Source organism: Monodon monoceros, unplaced genomic scaffold (genome assembly GCF_005190385.1).
Source record: "Monodon monoceros isolate NGI ecotype Baffin Bay Population unplaced genomic scaffold, NGI_Narwhal_1 Super_Scaffold_9, whole genome shotgun sequence".
NCBI classification, from domain to species: domain Eukaryota; kingdom Metazoa; phylum Chordata; class Mammalia; order Artiodactyla; family Monodontidae; genus Monodon; species Monodon monoceros.
In genome coordinates this window covers 16,542,464-16,563,158 of record NW_021703786.1, presented here as the reverse complement: position 1 = coordinate 16,563,158, position 20,695 = coordinate 16,542,464, and the positions used below count along the sequence as shown (strand labels likewise).

At 52.9% G+C, this 20,695-nt stretch overlaps 1 protein-coding gene across 6 annotated transcripts; it reads left to right on the top strand.

Moving 5' to 3' along the window:
* Positions 1-7,618: 7,618 nt before the first annotated feature.
* PGAP3 (post-GPI attachment to proteins 3) lies at positions 7,619-20,689 on the top strand. 6 transcript variants are annotated; one of them, XM_029213105.1, is made up of 8 exons: positions 7,619-7,829; positions 9,062-9,159; positions 9,960-10,112; positions 17,931-17,993; positions 18,676-18,737; positions 19,053-19,189; positions 19,465-19,669; positions 19,819-20,689. In XM_029213105.1, exons 1-8 carry the CDS (start codon positions 7,649-7,651, stop codon positions 19,880-19,882), a joined length of 963 nt encoding a protein of 320 aa, XP_029068938.1. In that variant the 5' UTR covers positions 7,619-7,648; the 3' UTR covers positions 19,883-20,689. The 6 variants fall into 6 exon arrangements, with proteins under 6 accessions (XP_029068938.1, XP_029068943.1, XP_029068937.1 ...); XM_029213110.1 differs by lacking the exon at positions 19,053-19,189; XM_029213104.1 differs by having other exon boundaries at positions 19,465-20,689.
* Positions 20,690-20,695: the final 6 nt, after the last annotated feature.

Below are 20,695 nucleotides of genomic sequence, written 5' to 3'. Positions count from 1 at the left end.
TTTGAGAAATAGAATGGAATAGAAGATTGACTACAGGTAAGTGGGATAAGGACATGTGTGTCCTGGGTGATGAGGTACAATGGATTTATTCTTTGGATTATAGTCATAAACGTTCAAGAAATACTGCTGTGTATGGGGACACAGTGGCCCTTCAGGATGGGCATCAATATCCCTACTTTCTCTAGGGTTAGAGTTAGAGTTAGGATGAGGGTGAGGGGCAAGGAAACGGAGGCTCAAACATGTTAAACAATTTGCCCAAGACATTCTCAGAGCTAATGAGGGAAATAGGTGAACAGCCAGCAAAGCCAGCCCCTCACCTTCACCCCATCACCCAGCCCAGGACCTAGTCAAGGTGCTGCTCAGACGTGCAGCCTCTCAGCCCTTCAGGGAGAGGAGACGCGCTCTGGCTCCAAGAGTCACTTGCTGGTCACACACTGAAGGACTTGCACTGGGCACCCAAACTTGAGGCTTCAAGAGACCATCAGGGTCTTAGAGTCAGGGTTAGAGATGTCCTGTCTCCCCTGGGCCCCATGTTCCCTGCCATTGTGTTGGGAGGGCTTGTCCTGTCAGGAAAGCTGCTGTGATGGCATCCTTTCCTGAGTCCCTTACTTGGTGCCACCGTCTGTCCTAGAGCCGCACTCCTCATCTCACTGAGTCCTCTGGCGGGGTGTTATCTTTCCCCATCTTGCAGAAGAGGAACCCTTGGATCCCGAGGTAACTGAGCCATGAGACTTTGGCTTTATCCATTTGGCTCCAGAGCCCGGAATCAAGGGTGCATGAACCCACCCTCCCTGCGGGTCCCTGCACAGGAGTCAGAGGGGGGTCCTCCAAGAAATCCGGGCAACTACTGGTCCCTCCCTCCACAAAGATCCCGCCTCCCCACCCCCTACTCCTGCCTTGGCCAGACAAGCCCACCCTCTCCCGCATCCCAGATCCCAGCAGGCAACTTGGTCTGGAGACAATGCTCAGTCCTAGATGGCTGCTTAGGGAGGGCGGAGCCAGTGGGCATGGGGGCTGGAGTGGGGATGGGGGAGGAGCGGGGTCAGAACTCACGCCCCTGGAGGAGGCTCCAGCGGGGCTGAGTTTCCCAAAGAGAATGAACCCATTCAGAGCCAGGAAGGAAGGGGAAAAAACCTTGTCTGGCATTTGACAAGAGGAGAGGAAGGGGGGCAAGGGTGGGAGCTGCTGATTCGCTTCTCCCCTCAACTGCCCCTCCAGCAGGGCCTGCCAGGAGAAGCCAAGGAAAGGGGATATCTGAGGGACAAAGGCGGGGGTGGGGTGGGGTGGGGGTGCCCTCAGGAGGAGAAGGGAGGGGGCCAGGGGACTGCCAGGGTTACTGGAGGAGCCTAAGAGTTTGCCTGAAGGGTCCGGTGAGGGACCCAGGGAGACAGAGACAACTGCAGAGGAAAGGGGTGGCAGGACAGAGGGCAGCCCCCCAGAACTGCCTGAGACGGTCTTTGGGTGGCAGGTACTGGGTCTGCGGGCAGTGGAAGTGACTACTGGCACTGAAGAGGCAGGAAGGGGCTCTGGCTTAGGGAGGTGACCTCAAGGGGTCAACAGGCTGGGGTCTGGAACCAGCGACCTGTGAAATACCAGTCAATCATTGACCAGCCCCTGAGACTGGGGGCCCAGGAGGCCGTGTGTGTGTGTGTGTGTGTGTGTGTGTGTGTGTGTGTGTGTGTTGGCACCAGAGTCTCCTCCTCTCTGCCTACCTCACCAGCCAGCCTGCGGTCAGAGGATTGAAAACAAACAGAAAAAGGGAGGAGATGAGGTCCACAGTCCGAGGTCCAGGCCACAAACTGGGGCCTACCCCACAAGGCCTCTAGTCTGGGGCATAGTTTGTTGGGGAAGTGTCTGTATTAATTAGTTAGTTGGAAGGAATACCCTGAAAGTAGGCACAAGGCCTCTCTGGGGCCACCATAGAGTAATCTAGAAGTTTCTGATAAGAAAATCTGTCCTTCCTAAAGGTAGCCTTTTCAGAACACTTGCAACCTAACCTCTGGGAGGCCCCTCTGGGAGCCCAGGATTAGCCCCAGTCCCCAGAGTTTTACTACAATTCAAAAAGGAGCAGAGCCCAAAGGGCACACCAGACACGTTAGACCCTGAGCACGCTGGTTGCCCCCCTCAGCCCATCACCCTCATCTCAGGAATGCAGGCCCAAGGCCTGCGTAGTTTGCCTTCCTCCCTCCCTAGGCCGCTTGTGCTCTTGCCTCACCTGGCTTTAATGCACGTGCATGAAGCACCGGGGCCGTCCATCTCGGCCTGTGCACACACAGCTGTCACTGTTTGTGATCCCGTGTCCTGTGCTGTCGGTGTGTTTGTGCTGGCTGCTCACCATGTGTCCTTACTTTATCTGGGGGGTCTGTCCTCAGACAGTAGCTGGGCCGTGTGGCCTTCAATAAGGCTTCACCTTGCCATCTGAAATATGAGAGAGTTGGACTGAATGGTCCCTGGTCACAGTGTTTTAGGATTTGGTGTGGGGGTCGTGACCCTTTCAACCCCTACGCTTGTCTCTTGAAAGCCCCATTGAGTCATCTGTTAGGCAGATTCCAGATTCCTTGTTTCACAAGCACTGGGTCTTCCTGCTCCATTCAAGCCTTCAGGACCCCAAGCTCACCCCACTTGCTGCTGTAGATACAGACCACTGGGGTGTGAATGAGGACACTCTTGCCTCTGGCTTTTGGTTTGGGGACGAGGAGGCTAGGAAGCTTCCAGAAGCATAAAGCTAGGGCAATCATGAAATCCTGATTTGGGAGGACAATTCCAGTTTCAGATGATTTCATTCACGGAACCCACATTGTTTATGCCTCCCTTTCTTTGCCCTTTCCACCCAATCATCTTTAAGACCTATCAATTCCCGTTTTAATACATCTAAGCTTTTCCCACCACCAGTCTAAGCCTCTGTCAGTTCTCTAGGCGAAAGCGCTGGCCTTTGATCTTCGCTCTACAGCCCTTGCCCCCTTTCAACCTGCCCCCTTTTCCCCAACAATACCAAAGTAAAAGTTTTACTATAATTCAAAAAGATACATGCACCCCATGTTCATAGCAGCACTGTTCACAATAGCCAAGACATGGAAACAACCTAAATGTCCATCAACAGATGAATGGATAAAGAAGATGTGGTTGGGCATCCCTGGTGGCGCAGTGGTTGAGACTCTGCCTGCCAATGCAGGGGACATGGGTTCGAGCCCTGGTCTGGGAAAATCCCACATGCCGTGGAGCAACTACGCCCGTAAGCCACAACTACTGAGACTGCGCGCCTGGAGCCTGTGCTCCGCAACAAGAGAAGCCGCGATAGTGAGAGGCCCGCGCACCGCGATGAAGAGTGGCCCCCGCTTGCCTCAACTAGAGAAAGCCCTTGCACAGAAACGAAGACCCAACACAGCCAAAAATAAAATAAATAAATAAATAAATAATAAAATTTAAAAAAAAAAAAAAAGACGTGGTACGTATATACAATGGAATTCTACTCGGCCATAAAAAAGAACGAAATAATGTCATTTGCAGTGACATGGATGCAACTACAGATGATCATGCTAAGTGAAGTAAGTCAGAAAGAGAAGGACAAATACCATATGATATCACTTCTATGTGGAATCTAAAATATGGCACAAATGAACCTACCTACAAAACAGAAACAGACTCATAGACATAGAGATCAGACTTGTGGTTGTCAAGGGGGAGGGGGAGAGGAGGGAGAGGGATGGACGGGGAGTTTGGGGTCGGTAGATGCAAACTATTACATTTAGAATGGATAAACACCAAGGTCCTACTGTATAGCACAGGGAGCTATATTCAATACCCTGAGATAGACCATAATGGAAAAGAATAGTAAAAAAAGAATGTGTCTCTGTGTATAACTGAGCCACTTTGCTGTACAGCAGAGATTACCACAACACTGTAAATCAACTACACTTCAATTAAAAAAATAATAATAAATAAATAAAAGTAATTTTTTTAAAAAGTAAATGTTTTAATCATAAATCAGATCATTTCATTCGCTTTGGTGCTAAAACACCTCCTAATGGCTTCCCATTGCCTAAACTCTTCCCTGTGACCTGAGACCTTCTAGAATCTGGTCTCTGGCCTTTGTTTCGGTCTCACAGCCTTCCACCCATGCAGCCTTCTTTTCTATTTTTCAAAGATGACAAACTTGTTCCTGCCTTAGGGCCTTTGCACTGGCTGTTCCCTCAGCCTAGAACAATCTGCCCCCAGGTGTTAGCAGGGCTGGTTCCTTCTGGTCATGAGAGTTTCAGTTCAACTGTCACTTTCTCAAAAAGTCTCTGACCACCCAATCCAATGTAGCCTCCACCTCCCTCCCCACTCCCTTGCCCTCCCTCCCTCACTTACGTTATCCAATTATATAACTCAATGCTTGTGACTACATGAAATTTTTTTTTTACATTTTCTCTTTCTTTTTAACTGATGACATACACAGATGGCACAAATTTTTCAAAGTACAAGAATAAAAAATGTCCCTCACTTCCCTGTCACCCAGACACACAATTCCCCTTCTCTGCAGAGGCAACAATTATTTCCACTTTCTTATATATCTTTCTAGATACAGTCTCTAAAATAACAAACATAATATATACTCTTATTTTTCCTCACATGAGGTGATGTGTAAACACACACACACACACACACACAAACACACACACTGTTCTTATACTTACCAAAACTATCATGAAGGCTTTTCTATGTCAGGACATTATAAATCTGCCCCATTCTTTTTTATTTTTTTTGCTATTGAAAATAATGAACAATGCTACTATGGATAGCTTTGTACTTACCCCATTTTGCACTTGTGTAGGTATACCTAGAGATTGTGTAGATATACCTAGGAGAGAAATTGCTGGTTAGAGAGTCTATGTAAATTACCGGGTTACAGGGTATGTATATTTTCCACAGTGCTAAATGATCCTACATAGTGATCATACCAATGTGCTCTTACATTAGCAGTGAAATTATCTTAGTCTTTTATTTGGTACTCATTTGTTGTCTGTCTCCCTCCTCTGACCATGAGAAGGATGGCACCTAGTTCATCACTGTCCCCAGAGACTTGCACATGGTAAACTGCAATACATATTTGACGAATTAGGAACCCTCATTGTAGCCTATCCTCCCATTTTTATTCTAAGAATACGGTCAGTTTGCCTATGAGCCCTCAGCACACTATAATGTTTGCTTTGTCTTTCTCCTCCCTGGACTGGGAAGTATTTCTGATTCACCCATTTTTTTCCTAGTGCAATGGCTGACACCCAGTAGGGCTCAATAAGTCTGAGTTGAAGGAATGAATCAATGACTTTGCAGGCTGTGACTCACATTAGAAACCAAATGCAAGGTAGGAAGCAGATTAAGCTGAGGGGGCTCTGTGGGGAAGGAAAGGAGGGTCTCTGTGTTGAAAAGTGGGGAGATGGAGAAGCCTGGTAATTGTGTAGGGCTCTTCTGGCAGGCAAAACTCTCAAGAGATGTCCCAGAGAAACAACACCTCATCTCCCACCAAGACAACATGACAGATGTCTCCACCGCCCTCTCCACCTTTAACATAGGATTGTTTTCTCCATCAGGTAGCCATGAGTTTTCAAGGACCTATGAAATGTTTGAGACATGAACAAATTTTCAATGTTAGCTCCAAAATACGATAAGAAAACTACAAAAAAATTAATATTTATTAAAAATGTACGAAATGTAACACTATGTCAACTATTTACAGCAACTCAATTCAACTATATATAGTTACTTATAAATTTCTTTAATGTGGGTGTTGCCACATTTTAACATGTTTGATATAATATAGGATGAAGCTTCCAAAATTGGAATCTTAAAAGTTTTAAAAGAGCTCTATTTCTACCTTGGTGTTCTCTCAAAGGGAGAATTCCTGCTTTGTCCATATTTCATCCTCTTTAATTCTAAATTTCCTCATCTTTAAATGGGGATCCTCATAAAAAGGTTCATCCAAGCATTATAGTAAGGACAAAATAAAATAATGTATTATAAAAGGACTGATCTATCACACAAAATTGTAAATAAACTATACTTCAATTAAAAACTAAAAAATAAAATTTTAAGATTAAAAAAAAAAATGAAACGATCCATCAGATGCAAAGTAGTATTAGCACTCTATTGTTTTCCATCAGCTCCTGGAGGGCTGAGTGGTTGTTTTGTTCATTTCAGCTTCCCAATCAGTATCAGCTGGGTGCCCAACTCCAGGGGACACTATTCATGTTATATTTAACTGGAAGAAACACCATTCACAGAAAATATAATGTGAATGAAGCACCCCTGAGCGCCATTCACAGAACATACAATATGAATGGTGCCTCCTGGAGTTGTGCCTTGCCACCTTGGTGCTAGGGCTAAGTGCTCAGGAAATGTTTGCCAAACGAGTGAATGAACAGAATCCAAATCCAATTTTACTTCCAGCTCATTCCACCTCCCAAGATAAAAAGTTGACCAGGGGTGAAGAGAGTGGAGAGGAGGAAAGGCAGTCATTAATCTACACACACACTAATTATGCATCTAGCTACAAGGCGTCAATGCGCCAATGAGACGGGTGTGTGTGTTTGTGCTGGTGGTAGTGTGGGGAGGAGGGGTGATATTAAAGCGAGTGTTCTATTCCCAAAGATCCTCCTGTTAATTTTTCTTGAAACAGGACACCTCTCCTATCTCAGCGCGGTCTGAATCACACTGGTGATTTGACAGCCCTGGTTTGGCGCCCAAATTCTTACGATGAATTACGTTGTTCATTTACTTAAAAAAAAACAACAAACACAAAAGCAAAAACAAACAAAAAAACAACGCGTTCTTAGCGAGTGCCTACCCTGAGGTAAATTCTGTACTAGTGCTGGTAGTAGAGTGGTAAACAAGACAAAGAGACCACTGTGTGTTATAGCACCCTCCAGGTGTTATCACCCCCAGAAGTAGTGTTTAAGTTGAGACTAAAAGAATCAGCAGGAGTGATAGCAAGAGTGATACAGACGAGGTAGAGCCACGGGGCTTGAGAGACATGACCCCTTGAGGGGAGTCTGGGGCAGACGAGTGAGGGAGACCAGTAGGCAGGGGCCGGATCGTGCAGGGCTTGTGGAGTTATGATTTTATCTTGAGGCAAGTGGGAGCCAGTATTTTATGAAGAAGGATGACATGGTCAAATTTGAATTTTTGGAAATAGAGCATGGGCTGGAGGGGTATAAGTAGAAGTAGGGGGATGTGTTAAGAGGCTAATGCGGCTGCCTCGGCGACAGACGATGATGTCTTTAACTAGGGTGGCGGTGCCAGTGAAGATGGAGATAAATGGACAGTTCCGGGTACATTAGGGAGTGGAAACCCGACAGGGCTGGGGACAGAAAACTAGCCCTACCTGAAATAAAGAGGCCCTGGAAAAGAAAGAAGACGGATGTTGATAAGATACCACTTTATTTTGTTTCTTAACCCACCTGGTGTCTCCCCTCCCCTAACCCTGACGTCTGTTACATGCAGATAACATTAAGGCGAGGGGCGGGGCAGGCGCCCAAAAAATTCCGGGAACGTTTATTTAAACTGGGGTGGACTTCAGCGGAGAGTAGATGAAAGAACACAAGGCACTTCCGGTTACTCCGGAAGTGAAGACTCCTAAGCTCCTCCGCCGGCGGAGGGCCAGGGTGAAGGGATGGCCGGGCGAACGGTGCGGCTGGTGCTGCTGGTTGGGGCAGCCGCACTAACAAGCGGCTCCCAGGGCGATCGCGAGCCGGTGTACCGCGACTGCGTGCTGCGGTGCGAGGAGCGGAACTGTTCGGGGGTCGCACTGAAGCACTTCCGCTCCCGCCAGCCAATCTACATGAGTCTAGCAGGTAAGCCCCACCCCGCGATAGGCCCCGCCCATTGGACTTGCCCTGCCCCTTTCGACCCCGAAGACCACTCTGCAATCCGTACCTTAGTTCCTCCCCCGGGTCCATTGAGAGTGTGAGTGGAACCCCAGAGTGATTAGATAGTCTGTCAACCAGGAGCTTCATTTACTTTTTATTTAGTCAGTCAAATGGGCATTTACTACCTCCTGGGTACAAAGACCTGGAAGGACACTGAAATCAGACCAGGGTCCTGACTTCGGGGCTCACAGTCCCCAAGGGGACTTTAGCCTTCTCAAGTGCAAGGGAGAGGATGATTTGAGCCCCAAAGGACTCTTAGATTAAGTAATAGGGAGGAAGGAATCGTTTCTGGCTTTGAGGAGGTGGGGGCAGTGATTACCTTGGAACATTCGAGAGGAAGGGCTTCTGGATGGATGCATTAAATCTAGGCCTGTGGCCATAGTGGGCACTTACTTTGTGGCAGGTGTCAAAATAGTTATTTTTCACAACAACCCTTTGAGGTCAATTCTCTTAACCTGATTTTTGCAGATGGGGAGACTCAGAGAGGTTAAGTGTCCTGCCCAAAATCATACAGCCAGTAAGTGGTAAAGTGGAGTTTTTAGTTCTGGCCTGTTTGACTACACGTTTCTTCTCTTTACTATCCCTTTGCATACCAGACAGAAAGAACAGAGAGTGGAGGCCCTGGACAGATATGGACACATCCAGCAGCTTGGTTTACTCAGCGAGCAGCGTGCATGAAAAGGAGTAGTGGGAAATAAAGTTAGAAAGGGAATATGGGGCCTTAAAAGTCAGACTGAAGAATCTGGGCTTCGTTTTCATAGATGGGGTGTAAAACGGCAAGGGTTTCTCCCTGGTGAGTGAGAGAAAATCCTGTGTTCAGGAAAGGCAAACGTAAACCCAGGTATCCACAGATGAGTCTGTCAGATGCCAAAGTCTCCGTCTTGGGTGAAAGGAAAAGAGAAGAAACATCTCCACTTGCTCACTGTACACTCCTATCCGCTAAAACACACACACACATGCACACACATGCCTTTCCCTTATGTATATTTTACACCATCTCTCATCCATCCAAGCGGGAAGCTAGAATTTTCCGATTTCTTCTGGTTCTCTCCAACCTGCAGGACCTCTTGGCCTGTGTTTGAGTTTGGGCCCCATTTGAGCTCTCTCTGTGCCTCCCTATGCTGGGGAGTTCACCAGGCCATATTTATCTGTTTCAGGCTGGACCTGTCAGGATGACTGTAAGTATGAGTGTATGTGGGTCACCGTTGGCCTCTACCTCCAGGAAGGTCACAAAGTGCCTCAGTTCCATGGCAAGGTGAGTTGGAGGGTCAGGGTTAGGTAGATGATGGGAGTAAGATGCCTCTAGTTGGACCATGCTGTCCAAGCAGGCCAGGGTGTGGGGTGATGAGTGTGTGTTTGGGGCAGGTACCTGTTTTTCTCAAAACATGCTGGTTATCATCAGATGGGAACAATGTGTCCTGCCTCTGGATTTGAGGTAACAGGATCTGGGAGGCTTTGGAGTCTCCCCAGGGAGTGGTCCTGGGCTGTTTAGGGTGGTTGAGATGCCCACCTTGCTACAAAGACAAATTCCCTGAGCATCCCCCTGGCACACTTTCTGTTGCTTCTTCAGTAGGAGTCTGGATTAAAATAATAATACCCCCTCAGATTGCCCAGCGAGACACAGCTTGCTGATGCCTTTTGATCCAATACGATCCTGTTCTAGAGTGTTGAGGTTGGCAAGAATTATTCTCCCCAGTTTGTCACAGAGTAAGCTGAGGCTCAGAGGGCTGTGGTTAGTGGTAGAGGAGGGATTAGGACCTGTGTCTTCTAGATGGCAGGTCTGTGCTATTTCCACCAGGCCATACTGAGCCATCCACACTGCCCGGCCTGGTCTTCCCAGTGCTGTGAGTGCTGGCCAGGACAGAGGGATAACGCTCAGCCAGGGACTGCAGGGGAGCTTGTTGATCTGAAGAGGGACTGCCCCTGAGGCTTTGGCCAAGGTCCAGAGCTGCGGAGCCGGCCGGGGGCCTGGTGATGCAGCAGGTCAAGCAGAGGTAGGTTGGACCAACTGGGCATTGCTTGCTCCTCAGGCCCCTCCGTATGTTCCTTTTTCAGTGGCCCTTCTTCCGGTTCCTGTGCTTCCAAGAACCAGCTTCTGCTGTGGCCTCTTTCCTCAATGGCCTGGCCAGCCTGGTTATGCTCTGTCGCTACCGCACCTCCGTGCCAGCCTCATCCCCTATGTACCCTACCTGCGTGGCCTTCGCTTGGGTAGGTAACCTGGCAGGATTCCTGCTCAACACCCTCACCCAGGAATGAGGAACTCTTAGATCCCCATTATCACCCACCTAGCTTCCCCTCTGTTTTCCAGGGTTAAAGTTGCAGCTATGGGATGGTCGAGCCTGGGGAGAACATGGAAGGTACTGAATCAGGCCTTCCCTTTCTAGCAGAGTCCTAGGTCAGGCTGTTTGAGAGAGTGGGAGAGAGGAAAGAAACATTGTTCTTGTCCTGAAGCAGGAAGCTGCTGAAACACCCAGCAGGGCAATCTACAAACACAGAAGGGAGATGGGTGGTAGGGAGCAAGCGGGGACCACAGGTCTTTCCAAGGACCCCTCTGGAAGGTTCAAAGCACTGTCAACCCCAGCTGAGGCCTGGAGGCAGTAGCAGCCACAGCACTCCATCTAGAGTTCAGTCTGGTCTTAGACCATCCCTGGAGAAGCTGAAATATGTTCCATCTGAGTATCCAGAGAGGGCTGTGAGCTTCACAGAATGGCTGGTCAGAAGAGCCAGCATCCAGAGCGTGGAGCTGTGTGAGAAGCAGGGACTGTGGGGCAGGAGCCACAGCAACCTTGGGGGGAGGGTGTGGGAGGAGGAGGTGGCAGTGGATGTCTCTAGACCAGAGCTACCACTGGAAGCCTCAGGGAAACAGCCCACCCTCACTCACCTTCCTGCCATCAAAGCAGCCTCTTGTTCATATATCGAGCGCCTGCTCTGTGCCAGGCACTTTGTTGGATGCAGGAGATCCACAAGGATATAAAAACAGACGGGTCCCTGCCCTCTGGCACTAATCACATAAGCACACGATTGAATGTAAAAGGACAGCTGTGAACAAGTGCAGTGGAGGATAGATGTGTGCTGCTGTCGGGGTGTGTGATGGGGCCTAGACCAGTACAGGGCAATCCAGGGAAGCCTTCCCTGAGGAAGGGGTATGTGAGGTCAAATCAGAATGATGAGTGAATGTGCACTGGCAGGACAGACTGCAGGTTATATGAGGACCTGAAAGGCCAGGAGACCGACCAGGCAGGAAGCTGGGAGGGGGTGTGAGGCGGGTGGGCAGGTGGGCAGCAGGTGGAGCCTGGGGATGGATGGGGATGGAGAGCCTGGAAGGCACAGTAACACTTTAGATCTCAACGGTCAAAGCCTCGTGAAGCAATGAGGGTTGGAGAGAAGGGGCTTCGTGAATAGATCTGCTATTCTGGCTACTGTGTAGAGACCAGGTTGGAGCGGGCAGGAGTGGACGCGGGGCCTAGTTGGTAATTTTAGCATAGGGCACAGTAGCGAGACTAGAGAGGTGGCCTGGGTCTTGGGAAGGAAGGTATTAAAGAGAAGTATGTTTGAGCTATGTTTTGGAGGTGACATTAAAATTTTTAAAACGTATTTATTTTACAAACAACTACATAGCTGTTACTGTGTGCCAGGCACCGTTCTAAGCGTTTTATAAATGTTAACCTTGTTAATACCATAACAAGTTTATGAGGTAGGTAGTAGTATTGTCCCCAGTTTACAGATGAGGAAACCAAGGACTGGAAAGGTTAAGTAATCTGCCCCGGAGCCAGGGTTTGAATCTAGGCATCTGGCTCCAGAGTCTACACTCTTACCTTCTTGGCTGTGTGGATAACCTAAGATGGGAAGAGAGGAATCAAGGATGACCCCTGTGCTTCTTAGGAGACAGTGATAGAAACTGTGGATGCGGTCACCGGGGGGGAACTTGGTGAGAAGAGAAGGGGTCTAGGATGGAGCCTCGAGGAACCCCAAAACTTAATGGCTGAATAGAGGAGGATGAGCCAGCAACAGAGACAGAAGGAGTGGCCAGAGGGGGAGGTGGAAAATGATCCATCGTGTGGTTGGGGGAGCCCTGGGACAAGGACAGGAAGGAGAGAGTAGGCCATACTCCTGAATTCTGCTTCAGTCAAATAAAATGAGACTGAAGGCCGCCCCTAGATCTGGCGACCCTGAGATCTCTGAGGACCTTGGGGAAACTGATAGTGCTGGGGTGCCGGAAGTCCAGGCCAAACCCCAGACTTGAGGGACGGGGATCGGAAGCAGGGCAGCAAGGAGGCTGCTGAGCCTCTGGGTGATGTAGCTCCTCCCTAACACTTCCCATTCAATAGACGTTAATAATTTTTATCAGTTATGGAACACAGATTACGTGACGGGCATGGTCCTCAGTTCTGTACATACATTTTCTCACTTAATCCTTGTAATACCACTGTGAGCTTTGTGGAAGGCTCAGAGGGGGGAAAACCTGCCCCAAGTTAACAGCTAACAGGGTAGTGAATAGTGAAGACAGGCTGGCACCCAGGGCTGTCTGGCTCCAGGGCCTGAGCACCTAGTCCCTCTCTGGGCTCTCTCCACGTGCTGTGCGAAATGCTTATGGAGCATCTGCCATGGGTGGAGAAAGAGGTTAGCACTTGTGGTAGCTGAAGTCCCCGCCCCAAGGAGCTAAGCCAAGTGGGAGGTCCAGATCCTGCCAATCTGGGCGGCAGGATGGAGGCAGAGGTGAGGAGGGCTCAGGGAGAGAGCTTTGGGAGCTGTGAGGTGGGGAGATCATATCGTCTGGGGGAGAAGTCTTTCAGGGAAGCCCAGAGAGGAGGAGAGGCTTCATCCGGGATTCGTAGGCCTGGTCAGGCTTAGACGTGTGCACATGGCAGGAGAGGAGGTTAGATTCCAGCCTTCCAGGCTGGGGGCACAGCAGGAGCAAAGGTGCAGAAGCTGGTCAGTGTGGGGCCTGGACAGGCAACCTTGGGAAGGTCAGCCTGACCACAGCGTGGCTGGGTGAAAGGGAGTCGAAGGGGGTTAAGATGAAACAGAGAGGGCCCCAAGTGCCAGGCTGAGAGGCAAGGACTCTTGTGTAGGCAAGGGCCTGGCATCAGCCCAGCCTGTCACAGGCATGGGTGGGATAGAGCCACCACTTCCTGTTTTAGGCCTCACACAGAGAAGGGAATTTGGTCCTGGCCAAGAAAGCAGGAAGGGTGGGGAAACTGAGGACAGTACACCCGTCCCCTTTCCCTTGGGGTTCTTCCAGGGACACTGCTGCCTGGCTCACCACTTTACCGCCCCCTCGCCCCTGCCCCTGTTAGCACAGGACAGCCCCGCCTGATCTCTCCGAACTAAACTCAGAGCCTCCCTGGGTGGACATGCTGGTCTGAGGGTCCCAGCGTTTGTCTTCACGACACGTGCCAGAGGCCAGTGGTCACTTCACAGCTCTTGCCTTGATCTCCCTGTTTCTTGGGTCTTTCATCTCACTGGCATCTGCCACTCAGCTTCCTTCTTGGTGAGGATCATACCTCCCAGGTGTACCCTGCAGTCCAGCGTGAGCAAGGACCCTTAGGAACAGATCAGGAGATGTTAGGTTGAGAGGGGACAGATACCTGGGGCCTGTGTCACAGGGCACCCTATGGGATGTGGTGTCCTGGGACATGGGACCCCCTTCACGCCACCAATAGGCCCTTGAGGGACAGAGTCTCAGTGCCCACACTCCCTTTGATGATCCAGTTTGGATTTTACACTTGATCTTTAGTCCTGTGTATGTTTGCAAGCGCGAAGGATCCCAAGCTCTGTGGAGGGTGTGGCAGTGGACTTTGTCCTGGGCTGGGTTTTCTGGAACAAGTGGGGCTCCTGATTTCTGGTGGGGTGGGGTGGGAAGGCCCCCGCACCTGCTCCAGCTTAGGTCTCGGGGAGGGGAGTGGGTCTCAGTCTTTTTCTCCGGGAATTAGCAGAGCTAATGAAGCTTTGGCACAAGAAGTCAACCCCTGCCTTGGCATTTAGACCTGGACTTAGGCTGGGCAGCAGCCAGGCTTTGGAGGAGCCTCCAAAACTCTGCCCTCCACAGACCTTTGACTTCATGGAATCAGGGGCCCCTGCTCTCTGCCAAAGCTGCCAGGCCAGACCCGTGCTCTGCCCTTCGTCCAACAAGGAAAGGCCCTCAGGGGTAGAGGTGCGGCTGAGGGTGCCGGGAAATCCCAGACTGCCTCTGCAGGATGATTCAGGGAGGTGGGCACTAACTGTACCCCACCTCTGCTGAGGGAACTGTGAGAAGAGACAGGGTAAGCCCACAGCAGAATGGTGGCTAGACTTCAGGAAGGACTTCCCTACGGTCAGACAAGAGCCAATGGAACAGGCAATGGCAAGAAATCAAGGGATTTTTTTTTTTTTTTTTTTTGCGTTACGTGGGCCTCTCACTGCTGTGGCCTCTCCCGCCGCGGAGCACAGGCTCCGCACGCGCAGGCTCAGCGGCCATGGCTCACGGGCCCAGCCGCTCTGCAGCATGTGGGATCTTCCCGGACCGGGGCACGAACCCGCGTCCCCTGCATCGGCAGGCGGAGTCCCAACCACTGTGCCACCAGGGAAGCCCAAGGGATCCTTTTTGATGGTGGAAAAAGCCCCCCTTCTCTAGTCTCCATCCACTTCTTGCCCATTCCTTTCTCAGGAGTGAACTGGGGCCGGCTTGCCCTGCCTGAGGCCTCTGGGGGGGCCCAGGATGGCAGCAGGCATCATATTTAACATTCTGCCTCCCCCACTTCTGAGACACCGAGCTATTTAAAGACCCACTTGTCCCCACCTCAGTGGTGTCAATGACAGCCCCGAGCACTGGGGCTTAGTACTGGGGTCGAATTCCTGACAGATCTGGCTCACTTGGCATCCAACCAGTTTCACGGCTGTGATATTTTTGTCTCAATTTTCCTATTTTCCAACAGACTGAAACAGCCTCCTGCTCTCCCTCTGCCCAGCCTTCCTTGTCCCTCACCAGTTCCACCCTCGTTGGCAACCTGCCCCGCCTCCCCCTTTCCTCAGTGTTTACACAAAGTTCTTGGCGTCCATCGCCCTCCTGGCCTGTCTGATTGACCAGTTATCCCCCCGGCCCCCTCATTCTACTCGGCTTGGCTGAGGAGTCTGGGAGCAGCCGTACACTTGGGCTGTCCCTTCCTTCCACGGCCCTCTGTCCCTTCGCTTGAGTCTTGATGACAAACTCAAGTGAAGAGAAGTAGCATCTCTTCGGTGCATCCTGGTGGGGTAGTGGCTCAGGAGCAGGGAGGAGGGGCCTCTTCCTACAGCTGAGGCATCTGCGTTCTGGAATCAAGAGACCCTGGGGCCCTGTGGTTTGCCCTGGAACATTGTGACCTTTGCGGGGGTTGGGGGGGTGTCAGGTGAAGGGAAGTGGTAAGGGGTCAGTCGCTGGACATGATGAAGGAAACTGACATTTCTGGGTCACCTAGCATGTGCCAGGCCACAGTAACAGCCACCACTTACTGAATGGCTTCTTTGTGCCCCGTATTTTGCAGACATCGTCCTCACAGCCCTCTTACGCAGTGGATGCTATTATGAACCCCGTTTTGTAGGTGAGGCAGCTGAGGCTCAGAGAAGCTGTTATTTGTTCAAGATCACACAGCTCTTTAGGGGCCGAGGCAGAACTTGAACCCAGAGTCCATCTCCTTATGGAGGCTGCAGACATCCTGCCCCCAGCCTGGAACTATGGGATGAGCCTAGGCAGTTGTGGGGAGACCACCCCTTCTTGGCCTAGACCTCCCTGGCCGGCAGGGAGAATGGGAGGCAGACTTGGGCTCTTTGGCCTCAAGTCTGTGAAGTGGTGTGAGGATCCCACACTGGTCAACTAGGTGGGGAGAAGTAACTCCTAATGTTTAACCCTGTTCCTGGGCGCTGTGCTGTACACTGTACTTGTATTGCTCATTAAATCCTTATCAATACTATGATTATTCCCATTTTACAGATGAGAAAACCGAGGCACAGCAAGGCTAAATAACTTGCCCAAGGACACACAGGAAATGCAGAGGCAGGATTTGAACCCTGGCAGTCTGGCCCTAGGGCCTACATTGTTAATGACACTATCTCCCAAATCTGTGGAGAGGGTCAGAAGAGGAGCCCCCCATAATGGGAAACTCCCCAGGGGAGAGGGGACTTTTCAGGGGTGCAGAGTCCAGGCTTCAGGTGGGTCTCTGTAAGTGGAAGGCCCCCTGGGGAGGCAGTTGGGCAGAGAACCAAGCTGCCCCCAGCCCCATCCCATAGAGCTAAGCCCTAGCCCTGTGCATCCCCCCCAACCCCCAGCCACCACTTAGTTCAGTCCTCCTGTCACCTCCCCCTTCCTGCCATGGGTGACAAGGAGGCCTGGCTGGCCGCCATTCCCTGCTGCCTTCCCCACCACCTCCCCCTCACGTTGGCTCCAGGGCTACTCTTCCCCAAGGGTGTCCCTGTTCCTCGCCTGCCCAGGAGACCTGGCCCATGTGATCGCCTGGGCCCTGTCTCCAGCCCCGGGCCTGCTTCTCTCCCCACGCTGACCCTGAGTACCACAGACTCTGCAGAAGCAGAGTCTGAGAAACGACTCTGCTCTGGAAAACGACCCGTTTTCCAGCCTCCGGACCATGCCTCCATTGCTGTCTCTGGGGAAGGGGTAGCACCAGGGATGGGACAGGATGGCTGTCCTCAAAGGAGGAAGCAGCCTGACCTGGACTCATCACCTGACATCAGGGCTGGAAAGGGGACAAAGGATCACTTTGACCAGCCCCTGATTTGTCCCAGGGGGAAGCTCAGGCCCATAAGGACAAAGCCTGTGCCCAGGTCATGAGAAGCATAAGCAGCGAGAATTAGCCCTGGACCCAGGCCGGACAGGCTTACACCGGATCCCCGAGCCTCCAGAGACTTCCAGCTTTGCAGTAGGGCCCAGGCCTCCACCCCATTGCTCTTCCCGTTTCCTCATAAGCCCCCTCGAGCCTGCATTAGGGAACTCATCCTACCCTCTGACCTTCCTGCTGCATACTGGCTGGAGAGTGGCTTTTTACCCTGCTCCCTCTGTCCCCTGCCTGGCCAGTTTTCCTGGTATACTGGACCCCACTGAGCAGCTCCGGGCCTTTACCCATCTCCGGCAGGCCTGTACCACCCTAGTGCATCCGTCCCCACCTCCCGGGCGTTCCAGGCCAGACCTTGGCTGTTTCTCCCTTTGGCTGGTTTCCCAGCCCTCCAGTGTGTGTATCTCCACCCCAGCCCACCCTTCTTTCAGTACGTTGGGCTTCTGCTGTGGACACAGCAGTCCCTGAAAAAAATGTCAGCACCAGCTCCCACAAGAGGCAGGCCTCATTTGCAAGATGATCTGTGCTCTCTCCTCACAGTTAATTTCCAGGAGAAAGGCCTCCAGCGTTCCCTTGGGCCCTTGCCCACCGCTGCCCCTCCAGCCCTGCTCCTCTACTCCTCCCAGAGCTTGGAGCAGCAGCCACTGGCCTGGGCCTGGAGGGTTGGGCCGGCCCAGCCGGGAGGAGGCTGGGCTCCGTTGGCCAGGCTCCTCCTCAGAGACTTGGCCCCAGCGGGACCTACTTGATCTCCCTCCCTTGCTTGCTTGCTCTGGACACACCCCAAGCTGGCTCGAGCCCCTGCACCCCACCCACTTCATTCCCGCCACCAGAGGCTGAGGTCACTGGCTCACCTGGCCCGGGTGGGGCTGTCATCATCACCTGCCAGTTGGGGGAGGAGGTGAGGTTCCCCGGGGGCTGTTGTCTTAGCCACTGAGTAACCAGGGAACTTGACTCTGCTGGAACTGGTTCCCAGGCCAGGCCGGAACCTGTGGCGGCTGCAGCCCCCGTGGCCTTGGGGGTTCAGGGTGGTGGGAAGCTGAGCCTGACGGCCCCGGGCTGGGTGGGGGTGGAGGGACACGGGTTTGTCCAGTCCATGGGCTCCAGGGCCCAGGGGAAGCATGTTTCTCAGCTCTGTAGATCCCTTTCCCCAAAGTGAGATGGATGTGAGCCCTCTGGGGGGTCTTCCCCACCTTGGGGCACCACACTCACCAGCCACTTCCCTCCTCAGGTCTCCCTCAATGCTTGGTTCTGGTCCACAGTCTTCCACACCAGGGACACCGACGTCACAGAGGTGAGCGCCCTCCCACTCCCGTTTCTGCTGGAGACAGTCCCCAGCGGAGCCAGGAGCGGTGGGGCAGAGCTGAGGAGCCAGGAGCGGTGGGGCAGAGCTGGCTCTTAGTTCTCTCTTAGTTCTCGTACTGACTCGGTTTATGGAGCACTTGCTCTGTGCTGGGCGTTTTAAACCTATTCGTGCACTTGAGCCTCACTTGACCCTTGTGAGGCAGGTGTGATTATTGGCTCTTCTTAACCGATGCGGCAGCTGAGCCTTGGACGGGCTGAAATCATTTGTCCAGCATCATGCAGCCAGTGAAGGGGTGCAGTCCAGACTTGAGCCCACAGCTGCTGAACTCCAGACCACACTCATGCTCTTACGTTCTGGAGCCTTGGTGGGCACCCTCTACCGACACCTCTAAAGCCTCACTGCCGAGCACACATTTTTTTTTAAATTGTATGTGAATACAAGGGTCAGTCTATTGAATTCAGGCATGAAACAGCAATAGACAAAAGGAGCACGAGACACGTCCCCACCAGCCGTAGGCCTAGGACTCCCACGTTAGACTCTGGCTGGGCCTCTGCCACCCCTCCCTGCCCCCATCCCTAGTGGGTCCCCTCTGGAGCCTGCCCTCCATGAAGCCTTGTCCACCACCTGTTGCCCACACACTGGTCCTTCATCGAGCTCTCCTTGTCCTCAGAAAATGGACTACTTCTGTGCCTCCACTGTCATCCTACACTCGGTCTATCTGTGCTGTGTCAGGTGAGCCCGCCTTGGCTGCTGTGGGAGCAAAATCAGACCCTGGGGGCAGAAAGGGGTCGCCAGTCTCTCCGCTGGGGGTGCTGTCCCAGGGCTTTCATCTCGCACGTGCATACGCTCCAGACGGCTCTGGATAGGGACTCTGTGGTGGGACCAGGGGCCCTGGCTCTTTCCGAGGAGGTTGGCAAAGGCCCCCAGGAATTGGAGGCTTGCCCTGCTAGCCTGTTTTGATGGGGGTGGGGGCAGTGGCTCCCCTACGCTGCTGCTGCTGCGGGGACGGGTCACCCTGCATCTGAGCAGCTCTGGGTGGCGGGGCAGGACCGTGGGGCTGCAGCGCCCGGCCGTGGCCAGTGCCTTCCGGGCCCTCCTTCTGCTAATGCTGACGGCGCACGTCTCCTACCTGAGCTTCGTCCGCTTCGACTATGGCTACAACCTGGCGGCCAATGTGGCTATCGGTGAGGTGGGACAGGGTCTCTGGGGGGGGCTGGACCATCTGCAGAGCTGCTGGCTTGGGGTGGAGGTGGGCATTGGTGCTGTTCCCAGAGAAGGAGCTTCTAGAGAGACCCTTAGGGGGAGGGAAGGGAAAAGAATTGGGGGTGGGAGAGGGGGGAGGTTGGGAGGAGCCCCTGAGGGGGGCCCTGGGGTCACAGAGCATGGGGGCTAGGAGAGACTTTGGGAGGAGAGAAGGAGGTTGGGGAATGAGTCTCTCCCCGCCCCCATCCACACCCAGGCCTGGTGAACGCGGCGTGGTGGCTGACCTGGTGCCTGCGGAATCGGCAGCGGCTGCCCCACGTGCACAAGTGCATCGTGGTGGTCCTGCTGCTGCAGGGGCTGTCCCTGCTCGAGCTGCTAGACTTCCCGCCTCTCTTCTGGGTCCTGGATGCCCACGCCATCTGGCACGTCAGCACCATCCCTGTCCACGTCCTCTTCTTCAGGTGGGTACTCCTCCCTGCCCGTCCTTGCCTGCTTCTTAGAGGCCTCTGTGCACTGGTCACCCACTGCCCGCTCGCCTGCAACACCCCACCCTGCCCCCAGGGGACGCTCTCAGAGCTGTGCCTCAGTGGGCTCCTCCCTTGGCCCACAGCTTTCTGGAAGATGACAGCCTCTACCTACTGAAGGAATCAGAGGCCAAGTTCAAACTGGACTGAAGGCCCTGGAAGCGGGTCTGCCCTCTTGGGGACTCTGTCCCTCCCTGCTGGCTCCCCTTCTTCCCCCCGTCCCCGCCCCAATCCTTGAGATGCCTTTTTTTCCTTTTAGCATCTTGTACTTGGACATGGAGGGTGTGGGACCAGAATCATGTAACCTGCCCACCCCCTTGCTCACCCCCACATGGCCCTCACAGTTTTTGGCGTCAGTTCAGACCTGGCCTCATAACATCTGGGGCTGGAAAATGGGCAACCCCTCTGGTCCCTGGAGCTGAACAGGGCTGTTCTTAGCTCCACCGAGAGTAGGGCTGCCTCTCCCTCCCCATCATCTTCCTCCTCCCATCCCCTCACTGCCTGGGTGGTTCCCAGAGCCATCTGTCTAGCTGGGAGACCAGGTACCACAGGCCTTTGGGGATACAGTGGGGTCCCCTTCTGTTACCCCCATGCCCTCCTCCGGGGCACCACTAGGTGGCACTAGATGCTTGCTCTTTGCCCAAGTTTCAAGGCAGGTCTCATTCTCCCCATGGGATCTAGAGGGACCAAGCTGTTGGGATTGGGGAGCAGCCTCACCCAGACTATTGTCCCAGTCAGACCCCCAGGAGGCCTCACCACGCTCCCTCTTCGGGGCCAGGACCCCAGAGAACCCAGGGCAGGGATCCCTCTGGCCCCTGTGCTGCTCTTCTGGTTGGGAGCCCGCATGTGAGTGCGTAAGGGAGACCAAGTGTGTAGGTGATGGGCTGGTGGGCACGGGCCTGGGTTGTCTGGGATGCTGGGTGGGGCAGTGTGTGTGAGCATTGGCCTTGTGCAGTGTGGAAA

Excerpts from the sequence above, each read along its gene's own strand:
- PGAP3 (XM_029213104.1), top strand. The coding sequence starts at position 7,649 with ATGGCCGGGCGAACGGTGCGGCTGGTGCTGCTGGTTGGGGCAGCCGCA. Across the intron at positions 7,830-9,061 it reads AATCTACATGAGTCTAGCAG|GCTGGACCTGTCAGGATGAC; the intron begins GTAAGCCCCACC and ends TATCTGTTTCAG. Across the intron at positions 17,994-18,675 it reads GGGACACCGACGTCACAGAG|AAAATGGACTACTTCTGTGC; the intron begins GTGAGCGCCCTC and ends CCTTGTCCTCAG.